The sequence below is a fragment of the Phaethon aethereus genome (genome assembly GCF_964289735.1).
Source record: "Phaethon aethereus genome assembly, chromosome: 17".
NCBI lineage: Eukaryota > Metazoa > Chordata > Aves > Phaethontiformes > Phaethontidae > Phaethon > Phaethon aethereus.
Window position 1 is genome coordinate 13,088,328 of NC_138593.1, and position 22,582 is coordinate 13,110,909.

The window sequence follows — 22,582 nt, forward strand, 5'->3', positions numbered from 1 at the left end:
CAATTTCTATACTGGTATAACATGCCGAGCCATTCGTATTTATGTTCAGTAAATGGCTCGTTCCACAAAAAAACCCCAAAACTCATACTATCTACAACCTGATAGCAAGATCCCATATGAAAATCATACCAGCTCTAGGCCAGAGCACTTTGCAGGCCGGACAGAAAGCGCTTTCCTACCTGAAGAGTTCTTTGATTTCCCTGACAGTGGCCTGGAACGGGATGTTTCGGACCAAGATTTTGGAAGTCTTCTGCTTCTTTACGGTTTGTTTCTTCCGGGATGATTTCACAGCGGGTCTACAAAGTCAACAGAAAGGGCAGGTAAGGACCACCGTGCAGCAAAACACGCAATGCAGTCTGGCTCCTTCAAAGTTAGGAATGCAGAAAAACGAGCCAGCTAGCTCACATCGACATCCTTGCTGGCATCTTACTAGTGACAACGGAAATTTCATACAGTACACGGAGGAGGAGTGAATTTAAGTGACTGTATTGCATTTGGACAAGATAAGAATTTACCTAAGACAAAACACAGCATCTTATTTCATAAAGCAAAGCATTCCGCATTGTAGGAAGGATACCTACTGAAGGGATTTTAAAAATCAAGACAGATGAAAATGGTTTATTAAAGAATTGAAATAAGAAGTGCAGACAGGGAGCTGTCAGACTGCCTCCTGTTTCCAGGGACCAGATTGTCAAATAAATTTTGACATTTCAGAGATACCTCCTCCAGTAGGGTTTCCAAAGTGTCTAAAGGACAGTTTTTAGGTGCCAACATTCACCTTCAAACATCTGGATTGATTTTCAACTTTGCACTTAGAAGATTCTGTACCGATTAAAAACTAGGAAGGAAACCCTGAAAAGCAGGACTCGAACTCCGGGTAAATTCATCCACAAGTAACCATCTTGTCTGCACCTGACTGCCCAAACAAAGGAAGTTAAATCCATATTATTTTTTTTCAAGCAAGAAAGAAACCTGTATTTGTCTTGATTTGATCAGAATTGGCAGCAGAACATTATTCTTAAGCCCCCGTTCTCCCTGATGAACTAGGGTACAAGATTTCATTACCCAGAGAATATTTGTCTTCAGAAACTCTTTAAACCCACTGGAACTTGGGCTATCAGTTGATTTTGCAATGCTGACCAAGCTGTCACCAAAGCAGAGGTTTTAGAGGAGCTTCCTCCTTGAGCATGGAAGAAAACTCAAGTGCCTGGTTCTCACTTTGGGCTCGTTTTTGGGGTCCCACTACTGCATGCTGCTTAGGGATTGTAACTGGAAATATGTCACTGAGTGAGTGAACGCCTTCGCACCAGCTATTCATCATTTTTTTCTTTTCAAGTGAGACTGACTGAAGTGACTCCGAAGTCACAACAAAGGCTGATGTGTTCAACAGTCAGAGCACTACCGATGAGGATAGTGGAGGGAGGATTGTGGGTGATTTAGAGATGCTAGGTAAGAACCTACCAAGCATTACTACAGCTTAAATGTAACCATGCTACAGAGGTGAAGCATAAGCTTTACCTGACAGCTCTCTCCGAGATTTTAACTTCCAGCTTATGGCCATCTACAGAGCAGCCCTAGAAGTTAAAACAAAGAAACAACAACCAAAAAAACAAAGTCAGAACAGCTTCCAAGCTTCCAGGATACAAGCACAGCATTTCACATCTTGCCCTTTCCCATATATTCCTCCCCTTATGCCTACCAAAGGTTTTCTCTGTTGAACATGACACATGCAAGGCAAGGCTTCTGATAGGAGGTTGGAGATAGCTTGACTGACTGAAACAGCAGCTACCATCCCTGACCTCGCTGTCCACCAGCCTCAGCTCTGCCACTAAACTGGCAAAGATGAGTCACTTCACTGCCCTGGGCTATGGCTTCCTCTCCTTCTAGACTGCAAACTCTTCAAGGCAGTCACTGTCTTATTTGTTCTGGAATGAGCCAAGGATGTCTCACTGGCCATCAGCAGCCAGAAAGTCTTCTATCTCTTGCTTCCTGCGGCTCAAAGAATTTCCTGCAGTTCAGCACCAAAAACAAGCAGCCTCCAGCCTTACCAGCCCTGACAGGGCACATGACATGCAAAGGCACGACACTGAGGTCGGGATCCTGGAGCCCTGCTGTCCGCTCCCTCCACAAAATATCTGTTTTCCTGCTTTCTCTCCTCCCCAGGATTCTGCCTTTCAAAAGGGTGGAGAATCACATCTACCCCAAGACTACCTAGGCTGTGGAATGCAAAATGACCACCTGTTGAAGGTGAGACTCATGGATTGTGGTGACTGAACGTGCACAGATTACACAGAACAATTCGTTCACATCTGCCTAGAAAGGCATCACTCACTGTTCTAGCGACAGAGGGACTGATTTATTCCTTCGGAGTGCAGCCAAACCCTGTGGCATGTGTAATGGGGAAGGCAGGAAGCTAGAAGACCCTGAAGCAATGGCAGATTCAGAGCTGAGCTCTGCAGCGCTAAACAGTAAAGCAGTATTTATTCTCATTGGGAGTAGGGGCCTGGGTCTCTGCTACCTCTACAAAGGGAACCTAGCGGAATAAACCCATTAAATTTCAATCATTGCACATTTTCTACCACCTCTGTTTGGATCAGCACTAGGAACCACTCTTCTGCATGAGGTTTTGTCCCTTTACACACCCTCCTTCCTCACAAACCTGGCCCATTTTGGAGGCTTCTCCATCTGCACAGTGTAACCCTTAGCACTGACGTCTTCGGCTACATTTTGAACCTCACAGTTCTTCCAAGCCTTTGCCCACTCTCTCCGGAAAGAAACCTGGACCGACAATGCTTAAGCTTACCTGGAGCTGGCGCAGGGCTTTCTGGGCGCTCTCTGGCTTCTTGTATTCCACAAATCCAAAGCCCATTGAAAGCAAAGCGCCTGTCAGAAGAGAAAGGGGACTCATTGAGCTAGAAGGAAATAGTGACGATATTAAGCAGAAGATTTAAAAACAAATGAGAAGCAAATGCTGATTGCCAAAAATTGGGGGGAAAAAACCAAATACCCCAAGCAAAGGGTCCAGCCTGCCCACGCCCTGACTCTGACGCTCCTCATGAGCATCCCTTACTGATCTGTTTTGAGCAAGACGCTGCTCTAGAACAGCTTGTTTTGATGCTGATGTCAAAGAGGAGATAACCAATGTGGCATGCAAAACAGATTTTTTGCTTTGCATAATTTCAGTGCAACCTCCTTAAATAAAACACTAAGTCCTACAAAACAACCGCCAGCCATAGTCAGGGTAAGCGATCCCCTTATGGATACACGAACATTTGTTCATACACAGGATTATTTCCTCATGAGTGAAATGAGACTTTCATTTGGAAAATTTGCCAACTACCCAGAAACACCTGTGACGACTGTTGCAGGATGGCAATATGCACGTTGCAGTCTGGTCCCCAGAGGAGACACTTCTAACCTGCAGGCCCTTCAGAAATTCCTTTTGCCCAACACCTGACAAGCAGTCAGTACTGACTAGTGCTGGGAGCTGAGCATCTGAGATCTGTTCCAGTTTAGACTGGCACGTGCTGTATTCCCCACCATCACCAAGTGCAAGCCCTGCATTTCATTTGAAAGACAAAGTGCCTTGGAGGTCTGCAAGGCACAAAAGGAGCAAACATTTTTATAAACCTGGGTGGGCAGCTGCAGGTTCCTTGCCAAAGGAGACGACATCTATTACACTTCCCTGCACAGCAAAGGTTTGCAGCACCCACGGTCATGCCACACTTCTGAGGAACACAGTGACCTTTCTGAGAGCCATAAATAAGGCTGGGTGAGAAAAGGAAAAATCCACAAGCAAAACCATAACACCCAGTTTCCACCTTCAAAACCTCAATGGTTGCAGGCTATAGAGATCACCCCATGGTGACAGAAGGCGATCGCTTTGGTAGGTGGTATGAGATCGGCCTAGGCTCAAATGCTGTTGTCTGGTCATGAGCATGCCTGCAGCCGGAAATGTGAGCGGTACCGAAGAGCTTGCTTTATTTCTTTTTCTTTCAGTGGATCCGAGTTTTCAAGCATCCCATGCAGGAGGAGCCCTATTAAGGCAAAATCCCATAAAGCTGTGCAACTCCCTAGCCCAAAATCTGGAAAGACGACACAGCCCATCCAGCCAGCATTTGCCTTAAGCAAACTCTTCCCTGTCCAGCCGCCCAGAAAGCGAGTGCAGTCAACGCAACAGGCATAGCCACTCGTTGCTGCAGCCTGCCGGGTTTGAATCTGGCAGGCAGAAGGCAAACGAAGCCCACTCAGCACAGTATTCAGCCAGGCATCCTTGAAGATCCCGGATAAAGCACGTCATGCACAGGTTTAATCATCGCAGCGCACCGGTTCCTTTCAACTTGCATCCCGCTCTTTTCTATGATCCTGAAGGAGTTGGCTTCTCTATCCTGATCTCAGGAGAAGGCCACGTCTCCACAAATTCCATAATTATATAATTATGCTAGCTGAACTTCCTAGACTGAACCCCAGGGTATCTTTGGTTGCTGCTTTCAGCCATTTCAACAGGCACACTTCTAGAAATATTAAGGATTTTGCCAACGAGAACACAAATGCTCAGCCAGATGAATGCTAAAGCAATGCCACACCTGAGCCCTCAGAGACCAGCCGAGGGAAGGAATTGAACAGCAACATCTAGAGTACCTGTTTTGTCTTTCTTCTTGGATATTGTGCAGCTCTTCACAGCTCCCACTTTGGAGAACGTCTGCAAGGAATTTGGACACGTGATTCAGTTCCCTTTGTCACAGGCTTACAATTCGAGTGACAATGTGGCCCCTCTTCCAGAGCCAGGAGCGCACGCTCGCAGGCCCACCTCCCCCCAGCGCTCACCTGACAAGCAGTCAGCGCAGCTGCGGCTTAGAAAATTATTTTTGTACAAATATACACCCACACACGCGCGGGCTTTTAAAGAAATTAATACACATGTTCCCAGAAATCCTCCACCACTCCTCGGAAACTGCAGAGAGATCTGGGATGGCTCTGGAAGAACACTACGGATGTTCTTGAGTACACACGCCCTCACATCCAGGCGAGGGCCTTAGTGGCAGGTGACTCCTATGATGTCCCTTGAATACAGCTCCTTCCAAAGATGCAGGAGGGGCTGCCCTACAGTGACAAGTCATCTATTCAACTCCCCCATAAAACTGCAGCCAGGAAGCAGAAAAAGAAGAGGGTACAAGTCCCACTCCTCCTCTGAACAGCTACATTTGTCCCCAGACCAGACTAGGACAGGGTGTCTACTAGTACCGCAGTCCCAAGGTGAAGAAGCATGGGTCTAGGATGGACTGACATTGCACCAACATTCTTGGGCCATGAAACGTGGCTTTTCACGTGGCTACAAAAAGGGGCAGAGACAGGAACTTCCAGTTGCTTTTCCCTAGTTTGCTATTAATATCCTATATGGCTTTAGAAATGCTACGATCTCTCCCAAGTGTTTTGCTAAGGTAAAGCATAGACAGCTCAGTGAAGGTAACAGCTTAGATGAAAAGCACATCTCTGTGAAACCATCATTTATTTCTTTATCGCCTTAACACACAAAGCAGTATCACAGCTGCACAAGTGCTTGTCCCAAGGAGAAGCATTACAGAAAGCATGGGAAATGAGGAGTCTTAAAAATTATTTCCCACTGTCTCCACCTGTCCTGACGTGGAGCTAAACCCCATCAAAACGGTTTCAGATATGTTTGTGTTAACCGACGCCTGAAACCCCAAAGCAGAGGTTCCCAGTCCCAGTACCATCCAGTGCTCCCTCATTTCCCACTAGGTCATACTGGCTGCAATTTAACTCCATTAAAGACTTAACCGTCAGCACAACAGAGGTGGAGAACAGCTTGCCCCTTGCCTTCTGCAGCAGAATAGAGCCCTTTCTTATAGCCCATGTTGGGAGTAGGGGATTTACTCCACCAGGCATCTCAGTCTGGCCCTCAACTACACACTCAACCCCCTCCTGCACCACCTGAGCAGACTGTGCTAAGCAAAACCTGATTCGCCCTCCTCGCTTATGTCTTACCTCCTTCAGTGTGTCTTCCGTGGTGGCAAAGTTCAGGTTTTTGATGAACAAGGTACACCCAGGAATGCTTTCTTCTTCCTCCTCCTCCTCTTCTTCCTCCTCTTCTTCCTGTGCTGCTGTTTCCTCTGAGCCCTTTAGAGCTGTGTCAGTGTCATCACCTGAAAGAAAAAATAATCATCCCTACTTCCTAAGATGTAACAAAGTCAAATTTTGGAGGAGCTTGCCCACTACTCCAGCAGGAACAGCTGCTCTGTGGTTGGACATAGACTGAAGCAAGCTCAACACACCGTATATGAACGTATCTCTATGAAAACTAAAATATTGCCTATTCTTTGAGTGTAGAAACTCCACAAACCTGCTTCCCCAGCACTTGGACACCCTCACATCAAACCCAGCCAGACACCTGCTGAACTAGGCAAGGGGCCCCAAACTTGCTTGAGCATCCTTCTGCAATGCTCTGAAACCTCATCTCTTTCCAATACGTATCTGCAGGATGTGAAATAACACCCCCACCAGCATGTGAAGGAATATGGTCTGTTACGCCCAGGCACATACTGAAGGGCAATGAAGAACTGCACCCAGCACAGAGGCTGTGCTGTGGTCTTAAACGGTCTTCACTACAGCATTAACACTTCCAGAGCCATGGGTTTGTACTCCGTGACCCACAAACCTTGCTCAGGTCAACACCATCACACACTATTTTTGTACAAATCTTGCAAGTAATCAAGCTGCAATTCAGCAGTCAGCACAACAGCTTCCTCTGGGGCACCCAAGCCTCACGATGGAGCCATGAGTGCCTGTCCACAGCTGGGAAGTTAACAGAAACCTGGATACTGTACAGCATCAGTGGGCAAGCCTGCTGGTATTTGCAGCTGGTCTTAGCAAGGAGAGAGACTTTGGCAACTGCATTTTGACTCTCTACATCCATCCATTCCCCTCCCTCCTCAACGTCTAAAATGGCGTAATAATTTCTACTGTACTTAATGTGATGAAGAGGCCTCAAAGCTACGGAGCACATGTGACAGGGGAGAGGAGAGACCTGTTAGAGCCTGCACTGAAGCAAAGACTGCAGTGGGACTAGGACCTGATTAGACATCAGAGAATACACTTGAGGTCCCTTGCTCACTGTCATCCACTGACTTCCCAACTCCTTTCCTCACTAGACCACTTGTCTTTTAGAGATGCTTCAAGTCCTACAGCACAGCTGACACTGTGCTTAGAAGGGGTAAACTATGCATCTCTCTTTGGCATTAATATCCAGCCTCGGTGATTTTTCTAGGCTTCTTTCTCCCTTGTTTCATATGAGGAGAACCTGCACTGGGCCAGGGGTGTGCAGAGACCCCCCAGCTCCATCCCAAGAGCCGTCTTTCTTACGTGGCTCCACCTGGCTGCCCTCTCAGCCCCCAGCACCACACAGTCCAAGCCTTTTTGGTCGGCTGGTCCGACCCTCCTTGCTCCAGCCGTTGGGGTATTTACCAAACAAGGCACGGAAAAAAACCCATGGCCTTTGAAGGAGGCTTGTTTGAGGAAAGAGGAGGGAAGAGATTCAGCGAGACAGGGGCGGGATGAAGAGGTGCCTCTGTCTGTGGCTGGCACAATATGACACGGCCACGCACCACTGCCTGAAGCCTTTTTGTGAGCAAGGCATTCACTGCGCATCCCCTCCCTTCCCACTCCCAGATCCAGAGGCTGGCAGCAAACACCATTATCAGCCCCAAGCAGCCTTCCAGGAGCTCCTGCGCTTAAAGCCCTTTATCCGCAGGTGAAGGTCTTGATTACTGGGAGATAAAGTGGCCCCCCACCTCGCCCTGGCTCCAGCCTTCCCCTGTGACCCTGGCACAGAATGGCAGCCCGGGAAGAGGCTTTTCATCAGCTTTTCTCCCCACTTCCAAAACCTCAGAGTCCTGAAATAGCTTCTAGCAAAACAAACCTACATAAAGCCATGCTTCTCCAGCCTCTTCTTTCTCTCTTTGAAAAGGATCTTGAAATGTTTTAAATATACAGGCAAGATTTTATTTTTACAGCCCCTGGGTCAGGGAAAAAGAAGGTATACTCAGGGAGGGAAGATCATGTCCTTGCAAGTGGGAGCAGTGGGAAATCACTCAGACAAAGCATACAGCAGTGCTTGACACGAGGGCAGAGAAATATGTACAGGGACCCACAGCCTCTCACCGGCAAGTCAGCCTCTCCATCCGCTGCTGCCCAGCACTTCCATCGCTGCAGCTTACTTGGCTGCCCACAGGCAGGGACAGCGTCCTTGCACAGCACACAACTGCACACACGCTCAGAGGTCAGGTCCAGCCTACAGAGGACAGCTACTGCTCTCCCAACGGCTGCTGCCGACACCAGACTGGACCAAAAATCCCTTCCCAGAGCTCATGTTAGCCCAGTCCAAACGGGACCTGTGCGCCATGAGCCACACTCTGCTGCCCGTGCCTCATCCAGGAGGTGAGGAGGGCAGGGACAGGAATGAGCACAACGTTTGTGTGGTATGAACTAATACACCACAGAGCAGATGATCCTAAGGACCACGCAGAGGACACCGTGAGGCTGGTTCCATCCCCAGAGGGTCAGGAATATCAGCATTGCTGTTTTACACGTGAAGGAGTGGAGAAACAACCAGAGATACCTCTGTCCCAAACTCAAAGCTCTTACCAGGTACCAGCCTTGTTTTGCCCTCCTTTTCTGGAGCCTCAGGGTTTTTTTTCTGAGGGGCTGGGCTGAAGAAGACACCCATTGGAGCCCATTCCAGATACAACGGCACAGAATGAAACTGTAAAAAGAGAACACAGGAGACACATGAAGAGTGGAGGGTAAGGCCTGAAGAAAAAGCTCTGCTCTCAGCTTTATCTTCCCCTCAAACGTTCTGTTATGGAAAACAGCAGCAGAAAAGCTGAACAACATTTTTGGCTGGCTCAACGCTCTTTCACCAAAGGAGAGAGTCTGCATCCAACCTCACACAGGACCACAGCCTACCATGTGACAACCAGAGGTCAAGAGCACGGGCCACAGCTAGGCAAAGGGCCTCCAACGGGAGCTCCAGGCTTCAGCACCACACTCCTGTATTGCCAGAGGTAAAAGAAACCCCACCCAGGCCACTGAGGCTTTTCTAGATGTGTCACAGCCCCCTCCCTCCAGCTGTCTTCTGCAGCTTGAGAGTCCTACTCAGCCCCTGCCACACAAGGATGCACTGGGAACTTCCCTAAATCCAAGAGAGAGAGGGTAACAGCAGTGGCTCTGGGATAACTCACTTCCTCAAAAGCCCTCTGCCCCTCACATTTGTAGTACACACTCCTTTCCGCAGCTTCCCAACTAGCCAAGATCTGCACTCTCCAGGCAGCTGCCTGCCCCTCGCCATGCTCACCTTGGAGTAGGCCAGCTTGGTGAATGCCTGTTTGGCCTCAGTTGGCTCTAGGAACTCCACAATGGCCGTGATGCCTCCTTCTGGCAGTAGCACCCGGCCCAGGCTGCCATGTTTGCCGAAGACGTCCTCCAGCTCCGCTACGCTCGTGCTGGCAGGGAGGTTCTTTACCAGGATCACCGTTTTACTCCGCTCGCCAGCAGCCTGGGAGTTCAGTGGGAGAAGGAAGGAGAGACTGGATTTTAAAAAGCAAAACCCAGTATCTTACTAACTGAAGATTTCAGATCCAACATGCTGCGCTCTCTCACTCCATGTCACCCCTTTCCAGGATCCAAAAGGGCCAACAGGCATTTAGAAAACACTTCCTATAAGATCCATACCCCAGTACAACCCCTCTGTTCCACAATTGCTCATGTACAGAGGTTTCAGCTCCAGATCCACCCTGGTATAGACACAGGACTCCTCTGCCTACAGCAGGTTGACCACCATACTATAAGCCGTCATACTATGCATGTCAACCATCCCGTAGGTGTGAATGAAAGCTGCATTTTCAAATGGACAGAACATTTTCTAACCCATGTAAGGGTTCAATCCTGCAAGATGTTGAGGATTTAATTACTAATTTCAAAGACAGCTGAGGATGCTAGGACTAGGCCATCGTATAGAAGAGGTAGGTCCACATTGCTGCCTTCAGCTGGACATCTCACCTGACTGAAGGAATCCAGGCTGACACCATTTTCAATGAGGAACCGGCGAATTTCCTGAACCAGTTCGGTTTCTCCCAGAGCAACCCTCACTGCCACACTGTCTTTACTCTCCTGCAGGCAAGAACAGCAGTTAACAATGTGACAAAGCTCAAAAGAGGGAAACAAAGAACCTCATCCAGGAAGATGCTGGGCATTTGTTGTTCCTGTTGCTCTCATAAAAAGATGCAAAGGGAATTTGGCAGAAAGCTTGAAGGTACAATTCTCCAGCTCCTCTGATGCTGCTAGGAGGTTTGCTGTTGGAGTCAGAACGCTTCCCAAGGCAAAATGAAGTTTCCATGAAGGATCTGAGCCTTACGGTGCAAATTCCCAACAATTAGTCATGTAGACAACGCAAGAGTGGTTGAGGGAATGGGGAGTGTGACTTTGTCCTCCAGTGACAAAAGGATAGCTAGGCTCAGGCCCCACAGAGAGGCTACAGCACCGCTGATCTCTCAACCTGTGCGGTGTTCATGGATACACAGAGACTTTCGTTGCACAAAAAGACCAGGCAGGCCCTGGGCATGAGGAAACAGATGAGAAAATGATCTCCCATCCCAGATGATCAATAACTCAACTCACATGATCCAGTACTTGGCTTTTGGAAGCATTGTACTTCTGAGCGATGGCATCAGCCACAGCGTTTGTCCCCACAAACAACGTGTTCCAGTTGTGAGAGCTGGAAAGAGAAAAGAAGAGCCAGGTCACACAGTCCCTTCTTCTACTGGTGTCTCTCTATCCACTGGTGCTGCGAAAAAACGAGCTTTGAATGCCACCATTAGCAGCCAGGATGAAAAGCTAGAGGGAAAGAAGGGTAGAAGATCCTTAGAGGTGGGTCAGGATGAAGGAGGCACGAGTGGAGAGGCAACAGAAAGGCAGCAGTGCAGGCAGCCTTACTCTTCTTCCCTAGAGGTCACGAGCCACAGCTCTGCAGTTACTGCTGGAAGTTCAGATGTTGGTTCAGAGGAACACTTTTTTTTTTTCCAATTAGTTTCCTAAAAAGCATAAAGCCTGTGTGAGTAAGGTTGCATTCCTTTCCTTTTTGCGTTTGAAAGTATCAGCCACTTTCAAACTAATTTGTCACACAGAAAGATAGAGTTGCTACGTGTTTTATAAATACAGTGGCCCAGTAATGGAGAAAGACCCAACTGATCCGAAACCACTACCCTAAAGAATTACAGCATCAGACCAACTTTTATTAGACATCAGAGAAATAAACTCATGCACAAAGCCATTGAAAAACACATTTCTATCAATTTCTGCTGCTCACTGAACTACCAGAGCTTCTTGGGCAGAGCAATCAAGTAGGTAAGAGATAAAGGAAGCAGAAAGCTGCATAGCAAATGCTTTGACTTTGGTAATTTATACAGCCCCTGCAAAGACCCCACATGCATTCCTGTTGCTTAAGAATTTGGCAAGCTGTGTTGTTTTGCCCTGCTACAAGACATCTCTGTACCTGGCACTATTGGCTTTGTCCTTGGCCTCTTTCTGCTTTTTGTAGGAGGAAGATTCTTCTGCATCTACATCTTCAATTTTTTCCTTTTTGATTGTGGATGGTAAAAGATGCATCATTCTACCCTAGAAGAAAGGAAGAAGAGGTCCAGCAGCTCTGAAATAACCCACAGAAGTTCATGAACTAAGCAGAACGGAGGAAATTTTCTGGCAGGTTTCCTAGTCAAGCAGCCTAGGCAGAAGGAGGGAACCTTCCTTACCAAAGGAGACATTACTGTAAGTAGCCACACAATATGAGAAACTGAGACTCAGATCTCCTCCACCACCTCTTGCTCAGATATTGGTACCTGCGAGGCTGTTCAAACCAGGCTACTCCACCAAAAGCAACTGTGTTCCCATACAGCAAGGCAGAAGAGACTCAACCTTTTCATCAAAGCACAGAAGCAAACACTTGGCCACGTTACTAACAAATTTTCCCACCAGCACAGGAAAACCATCAGTCACCATACCTGGAACACCTGCCCGTCCACTTCTGCATAGGCCTTCACCGCATGCTCAGGAATCATATAGGTGATGAAAGCAAATCCTTTGGGTTTCTTGGTCAGTCTGTCTATAGGGAAATGGATCTCCGAGAGGGGTCCTGCAAAAGGCAAGGCTTCACCATGATGCATGTCCTTGCACAGCCATCACATGCTCTGAACTGGCACCTCCCAGCCAAAGCTGGGGAAAAGGGGAGCCAGGGAGGGCAGAGCAGCTCTGGGTATTGCAGAGGGTGTGCAGCAAACCACTGGCCTGGGTGAGGAGCTGCTGGCTGCAGACTGACAAGGTGAGCCCAGCAAAAGCACCCCAAGTCCGGTTGTGCGCTGTGTGGCAGCTCACAGGGCTCTGTCGCACAACAGAAATCAGGCAAGCTCTGAGCAGCTGCATTTACCTTCATTTAGGAATAAAGATTTCCACAACCTAGTCCTTTCTCCCCCCGCTCCAGGACACCCTAATGCCATGACAAGCTTAAATTTGTTCAACTCTGAGCTAGAAAAGGGAAGCTTCAAGCTTCCACTTGACATACCAAACATGAACACGAAGTTAGGGTGTATCTCAGAAATTCACCTCCTACGTACAGTATCTAGAAATCTCCTGCCCGATCAGTTATTTCATGCAGCAGGTGCTTTTGGGGTGTATGCTAACTGGCAACAGCTTTTAGTGTTGGATCAGAGATGCCATGAGAGGGATGAGGGCAGATGCACACAGCAGCACACGCTTCAAGTGAAGGAGCACAGAGCCAGCACCAGCTTCAAAGCCAAGCAGCCACGCACTACCGCACCAGGCAATAAAGATGAAGGGAGTCAGTCCGCATCCGAGAGACGTGAGACACAGAGCTTCGTCCATTCACACCCAGCAAGAATACCACTGTGCGCACGAAGGAAAGACACAGCCCTGCGAGTCCCAGTCCCACAGCAAATACTCACCATACTTGGAAAAGATCTTCTCCAAATCCTCCTCAGTGCTAGTAAAGGGAAGATTCCTGACAAAAAGTCTCCCTGATTCAGCCAAGTCCTCTTCTTCCTCATCGTCCCTCTTCCTTCTTTGCCATGGCTGGTTATCGGGTTTTGCTGTAACAGTTTCTTTTGGGGTATTCCCACATCGGAATACCTCAACGCATCGTCCACCTAATCCACAAACACACAGAGAAGCACATTAGCTGCTTCCCAAGGCCATGGGCAATCAATATCAATGCACAAAGAGCCTGGGCTTACAGCAGCAGCACAAGCAATTACAATTCCACAAGCTTTGAGCAGAACTCTGCCTGATTTAAAAAAAAAAACAACACAGGGGATTGGGTGGGAAGCTGCAAGAGATCAGTCTTCATAAACACCGGGAGAACATTTGCTAGACAACTCCACAGTCTCCCTTCCCTTCAGAAAGCTCCAGCCTTTCTGCCCGTGCCAATCTAGTCCACAGGTTTCCACGTAGATACTCCCATTCTGCATATGATTTCTGCAAATATAGTTCTAGGAGTCCCGCTAAGGACTAGGCCAAGAACAGGTTTCAAAGACAGGCTTACAGAATCATTTGTACAAATCCCACGCACCATCCCAACCTGATTTAAACAATAGCATTTTTACATGAAGAGCAAGATACATTTCAAGCACGTGAGGGCCGAAGAGCAACACGCACAGCTCAGTCACTTGCCAATTCTATGCTGCTCCTGACAGAGCACCTGGTTTAGAGGAAACCACCCCCACCATCTGCCCGGGAAAAACTAAACCAAGGGGAGACACTCCTGCAGTGAACACTTCAGCAGCTGAGCACCCTGCCATCGACATCAGCCAGAACAAGAAGGAATAAACAGCTCTTACCTATGAATTCTTTTTTTCGCTTCAAGGCCCTTTGCACTTCTGCTTCACTCTTCAAGTCAACAAAGATGTAACCTTGGAGAAAGGAAAGGTTCAACTGAGCATCATGTGGGGAACACAAAACCACTAATTGGCTAATTAAGGGTGAATTAATCTTTCTTTAATATAGATTCCTATAGATAAAGCATTCAACTCCTATTCAAGTTTCAATCCAGCCTGAAAATGGCCATGTCAGACTGGAAAGCTGCCTTTTAAAGCTTATTCTCTACATGCAAACCAAAGAAGTCTGAGTTAACAGCTGAAGTAGGCTTTCACAGGTGTCTCCAAGAGCAAATAAAAGGTGCATCTGCTGTTAGGCTATGAAAGGAAAACAGCATATAGCACAGCTCCCTGCCAGCTCTGAGGACCTGCTCCACACTCTTTCTGATGGGTATCTCAGTAGCCACAGCCTGTCAGGAGACCCACCTTGGCTAAAGACCGCTCTGCAGCCGATATGCACAGGTCAGCAAAGTCCCTGGGTGCTGCTGCAGCTATCCCAGAGGAAGAAAAATTTCCCTGGTGTGGTTTGGGATGTTCAGAAAAGTTCTGGAGGCAGATCAAAGAAAAGGCTCCTGCTACTACTCCTCAAGGAGCACAGCCAACATGACTCTGCCCACGGCATCCTATGGACGGCAACTAGGGCAGGTGAGCTGCAAAGTCACAGAAAGGTCTCTAAGAATCGGGACATGAGCCAGCAATTTGGAATTGCAGATGGAAAGAGCAGAGGTGTGATTGAGCGGTCCTCTAACTCACAGATGCAAGCCCCCCTTCCACATATACACATTACCTGTATTCTTCCCCTGGGCATTTTTTCCTATCCGGATTGCCACTGGTTTCAGAGGCAAGAAGAATTCACGAATCTTTTGCTGCAGGAAGAATTATAATTGTTTGAATAAATCCTCAGATACAGGAAGCAGCAGGTTTCAGACTTTGGTTTTGTATATATGCTACAAAAACACTACATGCAACATACAACATCTCCGCACAAAGCCAAGTTCAAAAGTTTCCCGGACAGCCCATATCACCTCAAAACAGCTCCGTAAGTGAAGACAGAAGTCTCTGCAAAGATCATGCAGAGTTACACACTGAGAACACCCTTGTGCCTTCATTCCCAGCCTGGTAACAAAGTTTACCTCAGTGATGTTCAGGGGGGCACCACGAAGTTTCACTGTGTATGGTGTGCTAGATTCCGCTGAGCTGCCTTGGTTCTGGACAGCAGGATGGGGGGGGAAAGAAAAAAAAAAAAAAAAAAAGAAAAGCTGAGTGAAAAACAGCAAAAGTCACAGCACAACAAGCTGGTCTTATCCAACAAGCAGGAGGCTGAAGCATGGGAGAGAATATAAAGAGATTCTCTCAACTGCATCAGCCTGGGCAGGGGTTGCCAGGTGAGGGTGCAAGGTTTGGCTGGGATGGTCAAACCCAGTCACTAAAAAACAAGTTCTGCAGCACAGCGTCTCCTGCAGCGAGAGATGGACACAGGAAACACAGAAAAGCCTCTGAAAAGGGCACCAATAGCATTTGTTAGGAAGTCCCCTTTTCTGGAGGGGGAAATTCAATCAGCGCTAAGGGAAGATCCAGCAAACTTTTTTAATGGCTCCCACTCAGTGAGGCAAGAACGCTGGTACCTAGGGGGTCCCTCAGACTTCAAGCTTTCAGCTCATCCCTGGAGTGACTGACAGACACATACCATCCCATAAAGCTCCTGCTTTACATAAGACAAAAGTCTAATTGAGCTATACCTCTAGTGTGGATCCTTTTTTCTTCTTCTCCACTGGTGTCTCTTGCTGTGTTTGCTGGCCTTTTGGCTTCCCCCTTTTATCTGTGTGGGTGCTGATGGTTTCTGCAATGCCCGAATGCTCCTTGCTCTCACCTTCTTCTTCCGCCTCCTCACTATCCGTTTCTTCCTCTGTGCTGGATGAGGAGGAAGAATCCTTCACCACTTTAGATTTCAGGTAATCCATATCCGAGAGGTCTTTGCTGGTAGCTGCCTTCCCTCCTTTCTTTGCTGTCAGAGAGGAGAGACCAGAGAAGTTTTGCACACAGATGCTGCTGCTCTCTCCCCAGCCAGGTAACAGCTGAGAACAGACACAACCTTCCTCACCTCTACCTTTTCCACAGGAAGGAAAGGCTTGGGAATAGCAAAGCGATTTTATCACAGCAATTCCAGACTGACATGTCTGGACCACTGTTTTTCAAAGCAACAGTTCACATACAAAACAAATTAGAAAGGAGCTTGAAGAACTCCATGGCAAAGTATTTTGTCTCAATTTTAATTAAATACTTCAAGCAGAGCCCAGAAAAGGTTTTCAGTTGTTCAGTTTAGCTTTGCAGGGTTTCTCCAAAACACCCTTCCACCCCCACCAAAGATCAACTGATCACACCTACATTTTAGTTACCCAAAGAGAGATGAGGAGCAGCAGGAAAAATGCCATTCACTCCAACAGAACAGCACAAGGAAACACCATGTAGGAAGGGAGAAAGGCTCCAAAATCACATTCATCACTGGTGCAGGGACACTGGATTCTAAGATGACAAACACCACACCGCAGCCCAGATTTCCACCCACTGCTCCACTGGATACAGTTTTCCTTTCAGGATCCAAGATACCAAACTCTGTCCCTTCCCATCTACTCTGACAGGGCTCAAGGACACATCAACATTTCCAGAAATACACACCAAAGGCAGACCAGACAAGTTCACAGACATCAGCTACAGGTTACTAAATAAACAAACCACAGCCAGCTCTGGAAATCCTGCAGATGAAAGCAGCTGCAGGCTAGGAGAGCTTTTAAGGGAAAGATGCAGGTGTTTCCCTGTTACTCTTCCCTAGACATTGACTTAAGGACCCAGGGGAAAGCACAAATGCCAACCCCTTAATATCAGAAGCTGCCTTTCCCACATTTCCCCAAATTTGGGAAAACAACCATACATCCACAGCAACACAGAATGAGACTCATCCTTGAGAAACCACCTTCCTGATGACACTGTCTCCATTTGGAGGCAGGACTCCGAGTTAGGTCTGATCAGCACACCTGCTCTCACACTCCCTGAGACAAAGACAAGCAAGGGGCGGTAGTTCCTTTTGGTACCTTTAGTTTCCTCCTCATCTTCAGAGGGTTCATTCCCATCCTCCTCCTCCTCACTCAGCTCCTCAGACTCATCTGAATCAAAGTTGAGATAATCAGCTGCTGGCTTTGATTTTCCCTTCTTGGGCTCCTCTGCCAAAGTGTCATTAGCCCAAGTGGCCACCTGAGACCGTTTCTGGTGAACCACCAAGAACTCCTGGAATGTCTTATCTTTTTCCAGCTGTTGAAAAAGAAACAAAGCAGACAAGCTATGAACACAGACACAGGAGAGCTAGCAACAAGTTTTAATTTAAAGATATCATCTCATTTCCAGCAATGTAAAAAAAATCCCTAAGAGGGGAGTCCACTTCACACAAGGTGAGCACTTAAAGTGACTAGTCTTCTCAAGATCTGTCAGTCCTACTCTTTCTTTTTGGTAATTGATGTTTAGAAACCCCTTTAAAGATGAAAACAAAACATTAAAAATTAAAAATGAACAAATTAAACATGACAAAACTCACATAAGGTTAAAAACCACAATTGTTGAAACAGGGCTGTCCTGGATGCCGTGTGTGCTCACATGACAGTTAAAAAATTGGTCCCCAATGTTGGGATTGTAAAAATCATGGTTTGTTACAGTAGAATTGGACTGTCACAAAGTTGGTTAAATCACACACCTTGCCTGAATTAACAGCACAGGAAGCAGTACAGAAAAGAGCTCTTGCTCTTAATACAAGCTAGCAAGGATGCAGGGATTGCAATTTAACCTTAACTCACCTCCTTTAAGTTTTCTGTTGGATCTTTCTTCTTCTTATCCTAGGAAAGAAAAAAATTTTTAGAAAGGCTTATGAGAAGCATAGCCAAGATCATTTCTCAGGTAACCTAGCAGTACAGGGAACATAGATCCCAAGGCAGAAAATACCAGAACCGGGGCTCCAACATCTGCTGTCCCAGCTACTCTGTCCCCTTCTCCACACATTGGGCTATCCTTCTCTCTGCCAAGTCACTGACATACATCAGAGCCTTGAAGAAACAAGGGACTCACTTTCTTTGTGCCTGCAGGAGCTGCACTTGCCACAGGTTTCTCGGTCTGTTTTTCTGAGACAGGGGCCTTCTGAGAGTGCTTACTCCACGCTTTGGGTTTTGAAGGGTCACCAAAAGACTTGCATAACTCAACCTGAAAAGAATCACATCTTTAATTAAACATATGTTCAACAGTCTGGTTCTGTAACTGCTGGACAAGCCTCACTCGGGAACCCTTCTTATAACCCTGACAGGATTGTCCTGTTTATCATGAATCATCCTCTGCCCAAAACAGCAAGAGGTATGACTTAAGAATTACCTCAAATTCAAAAGTTCAGATTACGACAGCTCAAAACCTGACGCTGCTGTTCCACCCAGCACTGAAATCACTGCTAGCGCACGAGCACAGCCCATCTGAACCAAGTACCCGCTTGAGACTCCAGCGGCGAGGCCTGGCATCAGGCTTCGATGTTTTGCTGCAGAGGACTTCATCTCCAGGCTTTCTCAACCCCTGGCTGCTCACCCCTGAGGCTACCAAAATCTCCAGTGACAAACTTTCTTAACAATCAAAAGAGCTATTTTTAAAGATCAACTCACTGTGACCCTGGAGGTGTCTATGAAACTTCTGTTGAAATGGTTCAGTGCCGTTTGAGCTTCGTCTTCAGACTTGTAGCCAATGAAGCCAAATTTCCGGAACTTGCCATCCTTGGTGAACTTCAAGCAACAATCGGTCAGTGTGCCAAAGGCAGCAAACAGTTTCCGAAAGCGATCTTCCTTCATCTGGGAAACGAGGAAGGCAAATCACCATTGCAATGAGAGACATTTTGCATCCAAACCAAAACATTTGCTATCAGAGAGCTTCCAAATTGTTGTAGGAACCACACCGTATTGTGGCAACACTGATTAAAAAAAACAAACCCACACATCAACCTCCAAACCGCTTCGTCTCCTCCATGAATCCACTACACACGCAGATCTCTGCCTCCAATGCCCCCACAGCTACAGGGTGCACCCATCTCCCAGGGAGCCCAGGGCCCTGCGGCGCTGACCTGCCACAATTGAGCCCCTAGTTCAACCACAGGCATGGTGACACCCTCGTGGGGGGCATCTGTGCTCAGCTCCTGCAGAATGCAGGGAGGGCAGTGGCCACAACAAGCTCCACTCCCCCACCCCGGGGGGCTGACAGCTCCCCTCCCCAGCCCATGGCCCACACTCTGCCTCCTGCCCCCTAGAAGACCTCCCTGACCTCTCCTGGGGCACCCCCTGCCCAAGGCCCCCCACTATCCTACCCCCAAGGGTGCCTCCCCGCTCTCCCACAAGAACTCCCGCCCCAGCACATCTCCACGACCCCCTGGGCCCTTACAGCCCCTTCCCCCCGGACATCTCCCTATTCGCCCACCAAGACATCTTCTGCCCCGACCCCGAACCGAGGACCCTCTCTCTCCCAGGGAATCTCCCCGCTCAACCTCCGTCCCCAGCACACCCTCCCGGGGCCTCTCCCTGCCCAGCAGCCCGCGACCCGCCCCGGGGTGTCCCCTCAGGCCCATCTCTAGGCCCGGAAGGCCCCCTCCACCCCACAGAGACCGCAACGGTGAGGCGAGCTCACCCCATTGGGGAGGTTCTTCACGATGAGCCGCGACATGGCGACGACAAAAAACAACGGCCACAACCCAAGGCCCCGCCGCGCTCAGCGCCGCACACGCCGCCCCGCGGGCGCCGCCATCTTCCCGCCGAGTCACGTGGGCGCCGGGCGGCAGCGCGCAGGCGCCAGGGGCGGGGCCCGGCTCCTGGCAACGGGGCGCTAGCAACAGCCTTAGCAACGGGCCCCTAGCAACGGGGCGGGGCTGGCTGGAGCGGAGGACCCCGGGGGGACGACTGGGAGCATCAACGGAGCATCACGGGGGCAGGGACCGGCGGTGTACGGGGGGAGCGGGGCGGAGGGCACGCGGAGGGGACTGGGGACCCGGCCGCACGCGGGGAGAGCCGGCAGCCCCGGGGGGTCACGCCCTGTCCCCCGCCAGCGCCTCGCCGGCCGCTGTCAGGACTCCCTGGGGGATGCTGATCCCTCCCCACCAGAGGGGACCCCGCTGCCCCACCGCTGGGTTTCTGCGGGGGGTGCGGCTGCAGCCCCCGGCCCGGCCGCGCTGCTCCGCGGGGCCGGAGGAGGGAGCTCCGCGCCCGCCGCTGCCCGCTCCCGGCGGCGGCTCCACGCTGAGCATCCGCGGGCCGGGCACGGCAGCGCCCACGGGAGCAAAACTCCCGCGAGGGCTGTCGCGGAGTTGGGTTTAACGCAGCGGGAAGCCGCGGCGTGCCTCGCCGCCCTCGCTCGCCCACCTAAAACCCCCGCAGCAGGAGGAAGGAGGGACGGGTAACAGGGGTAAGCAAAAGCGACTCCTTTCCAAGAAAGAGCTAAATAACCCCGCAGCCTGTGGACGTTGTGGTTGAGACGCTCCCACGGGCAAACGAGGCCAAAAGTCATGGAAGAAAAAGCCCTTGAGGGTTATTAAACACCGAGGGCCATCTCCTGCCCTGAACATCCACTGCTGGAGGGAGAGTGTATTTTGGGGAAGCAGGACTGTTCTCCAAGCATCCCCTCATGCTCAGAGCCCTTCAGTCCAGCTTGTCTTACACGAGGGGTCTGGGCCTAAAATCTGGCTTTACACCTTTATTCCCAGAGGAAGATGCTCAGGCCTCACACATTCTTCATCCCAGTTTGGCTCCACGCCTAGTTTACCCCAGGGATGGGGGCTGCCTCTGCCCAGCCCAAGCCACTCTGGTCCAGCTGGCTGTGCCCATCCCAAAGGCTCAAGGCAGCTGGGAGCACGCAGAGCAAGAAGTTTGGAGGAGGCGGCCCTCGATCCAGCCACACCACTGCTACATCCCACTGTCCTGGAGAGACTGGGATGCAGGCTTGTTAACTGGAGAGCCCAGCCTGAGTCCACACTCTCCCCCCAGGTGAGCAGCAAGGGGAATGCATTTTCCAGGGAAGGAGAGCCAAGGCAGTGGCCAGGCTCAGTGCCCGGGAAACAGGAGAGGGTGGGATGTTGCTGGGGCTCTGCTCCAAAGGAAGATGCACAGCACAAACCCCTCTCACCCCACAGCCCCGATGGAGGGTACCCAGGAGGAGATGCTCCTGTTCACCTGGCCCTTCAAAGGGGTCTCTGTGAAGTGTCACGGTACCAGGGACCCAGCTCCCTCCCCGCCTTGCCCTCTGCTCCTGCCTCGTCCTTGGCCGGGCTGTCAGGCCTGTCACTTGGGATGAGGGCTGGCACTGACAGGGCCACTCTCGCACCATCACTAACACATCCAGACCTTGCCCTTGTCACTCCTGTCCTCTCCAAGACGCTCACCCCCCTCTCTCCCTCCCCATCTCCCCCTCACCTGCTGCTCGCAGCCGGCAGCGTGTCCGGCTCCTGCCCACGCTGGACAGACAGCACTGTCCTTGCCTGCTCCTGCCTCCTAACCAGGCACTGCTGGGAGAGGAGGTACCCTGGCCATAGCCAGCCGTTCTGCTCTCAGCGGGTCCTCACCTCCAGCCACGACTTCACCTGGGGCAGCAATTTCCCTCCTACTAGCAGGGGCTGAGGTTCCCCAGGTGAGAGCTTGGCCCCAGCACTTGGCTGCTGAGGCTGCATCCTCTGAGGGTGCCCGGGACCAGAAAGAGCCAGTTCTCCACTGAGGCTTGAGGGAGAGGCACTTAACCAAGCCAGGCTCTGGGCCAGATACCCAAGCTGACTCTTGATCCCAGCAAAGAAACCTCAGTGTCTGTGTGGGGACGTGGCTTTTGCAAAGCCCATGGAGATGCTCAGCTTTGCTGATCTCACTTCTTTGAAAATAACATATATTAGCCCTCCCCAGATGCAAAGATGCAACACAGGAGCACAAGCTTTGCAAATACTGACTTTAGATTTGATTTCCCTTGGGGTTTCTGCTCCCCAAGGTGGGTCAAGTTTTTAAGTTTTTATTACAAGAAATATCCGTTTTCTGGAAAACTAGAGATGTGCCGGGCATCAGAGAGAGAAGAGAGTTGCTCCTTCAGCGGGTGGTTCTGCTCTTCCTTCCCCAAGGCAGGCTCATTTCTAATCAGAACCCCAGCCCTGAGCAGACAGGAGGGAAACTGAGGTCCTGGCTTTAGGAGGCTCAGAGGAGGCTTTGGAAAGCAGCTGCCAGAGCTTGAACATCTGTCCTGAAGAGAATCCTTAGCCTTTCTGCTGCTGGCACACCGTGTGGCTAGGGATAGACAGGGTGCTGCCCAGCCAGCTTGCATGGCTCATCAGGTTCAAGTCGAACAGCCCGTGCTCCCAAAACAGAGGCTGGGGAAGAGACTGAATAAATTGGTTTTTGTCTTTGACGACGCAGGTGTGAGATACGTCCCCGCAGTGGTGCTGGACCTGCTCCTGGGGAGGGGTCCCCAGCAGGGGATGGGATGAGTGAAGGCAGCCGGGCTGGGAGCTGAGCCGGGATTTGAAAGAAAAACCGACTCTGCCCAAGTTTTCTTTCTCAAACTGGCTGACACGAGAGGCAGAGGGTAACTGGGAG

The 22,582-nt window shown here is 49.8% G+C and overlaps 1 protein-coding gene across 1 annotated transcript in view; it reads right to left on the reverse strand.

Annotated features, from left to right (window-relative positions):
• RBM19 (RNA binding motif protein 19) overlaps nt 1–19,685 on the reverse strand; it is a gene marked incomplete at both ends in the record, with an annotated part of 61,835 nt that extends 42,150 nt beyond the window's left edge. Inside the window, 21 exons of the mRNA XM_082007948.1 lie at nt 180–296; nt 1,519–1,574; nt 2,804–2,883; nt 4,642–4,702; nt 6,007–6,164; nt 8,662–8,779; nt 9,371–9,571; nt 10,075–10,185; nt 10,693–10,789; nt 11,567–11,688; nt 12,072–12,202; nt 13,029–13,229; nt 13,920–13,991; nt 14,743–14,821; nt 15,089–15,163; nt 15,695–15,960; nt 17,045–17,261; nt 17,798–17,836; nt 18,066–18,197; nt 18,641–18,823; nt 19,650–19,685. Coding sequence (XP_081864074.1) covers nt 180–296; nt 1,519–1,574; nt 2,804–2,883; nt 4,642–4,702; nt 6,007–6,164; nt 8,662–8,779; nt 9,371–9,571; nt 10,075–10,185; nt 10,693–10,789; nt 11,567–11,688; nt 12,072–12,202; nt 13,029–13,229; nt 13,920–13,991; nt 14,743–14,821; nt 15,089–15,163; nt 15,695–15,960; nt 17,045–17,261; nt 17,798–17,836; nt 18,066–18,197; nt 18,641–18,823; nt 19,650–19,685 — 2,552 coding nt within the window. The remainder of the gene's footprint in view (nt 1–179; nt 297–1,518; nt 1,575–2,803; nt 2,884–4,641; nt 4,703–6,006; nt 6,165–8,661; nt 8,780–9,370; nt 9,572–10,074; nt 10,186–10,692; nt 10,790–11,566; nt 11,689–12,071; nt 12,203–13,028; nt 13,230–13,919; nt 13,992–14,742; nt 14,822–15,088; nt 15,164–15,694; nt 15,961–17,044; nt 17,262–17,797; nt 17,837–18,065; nt 18,198–18,640; nt 18,824–19,649) is intronic.
• Between the last annotated feature and the right edge of the window lie 2,897 nt (nt 19,686–22,582).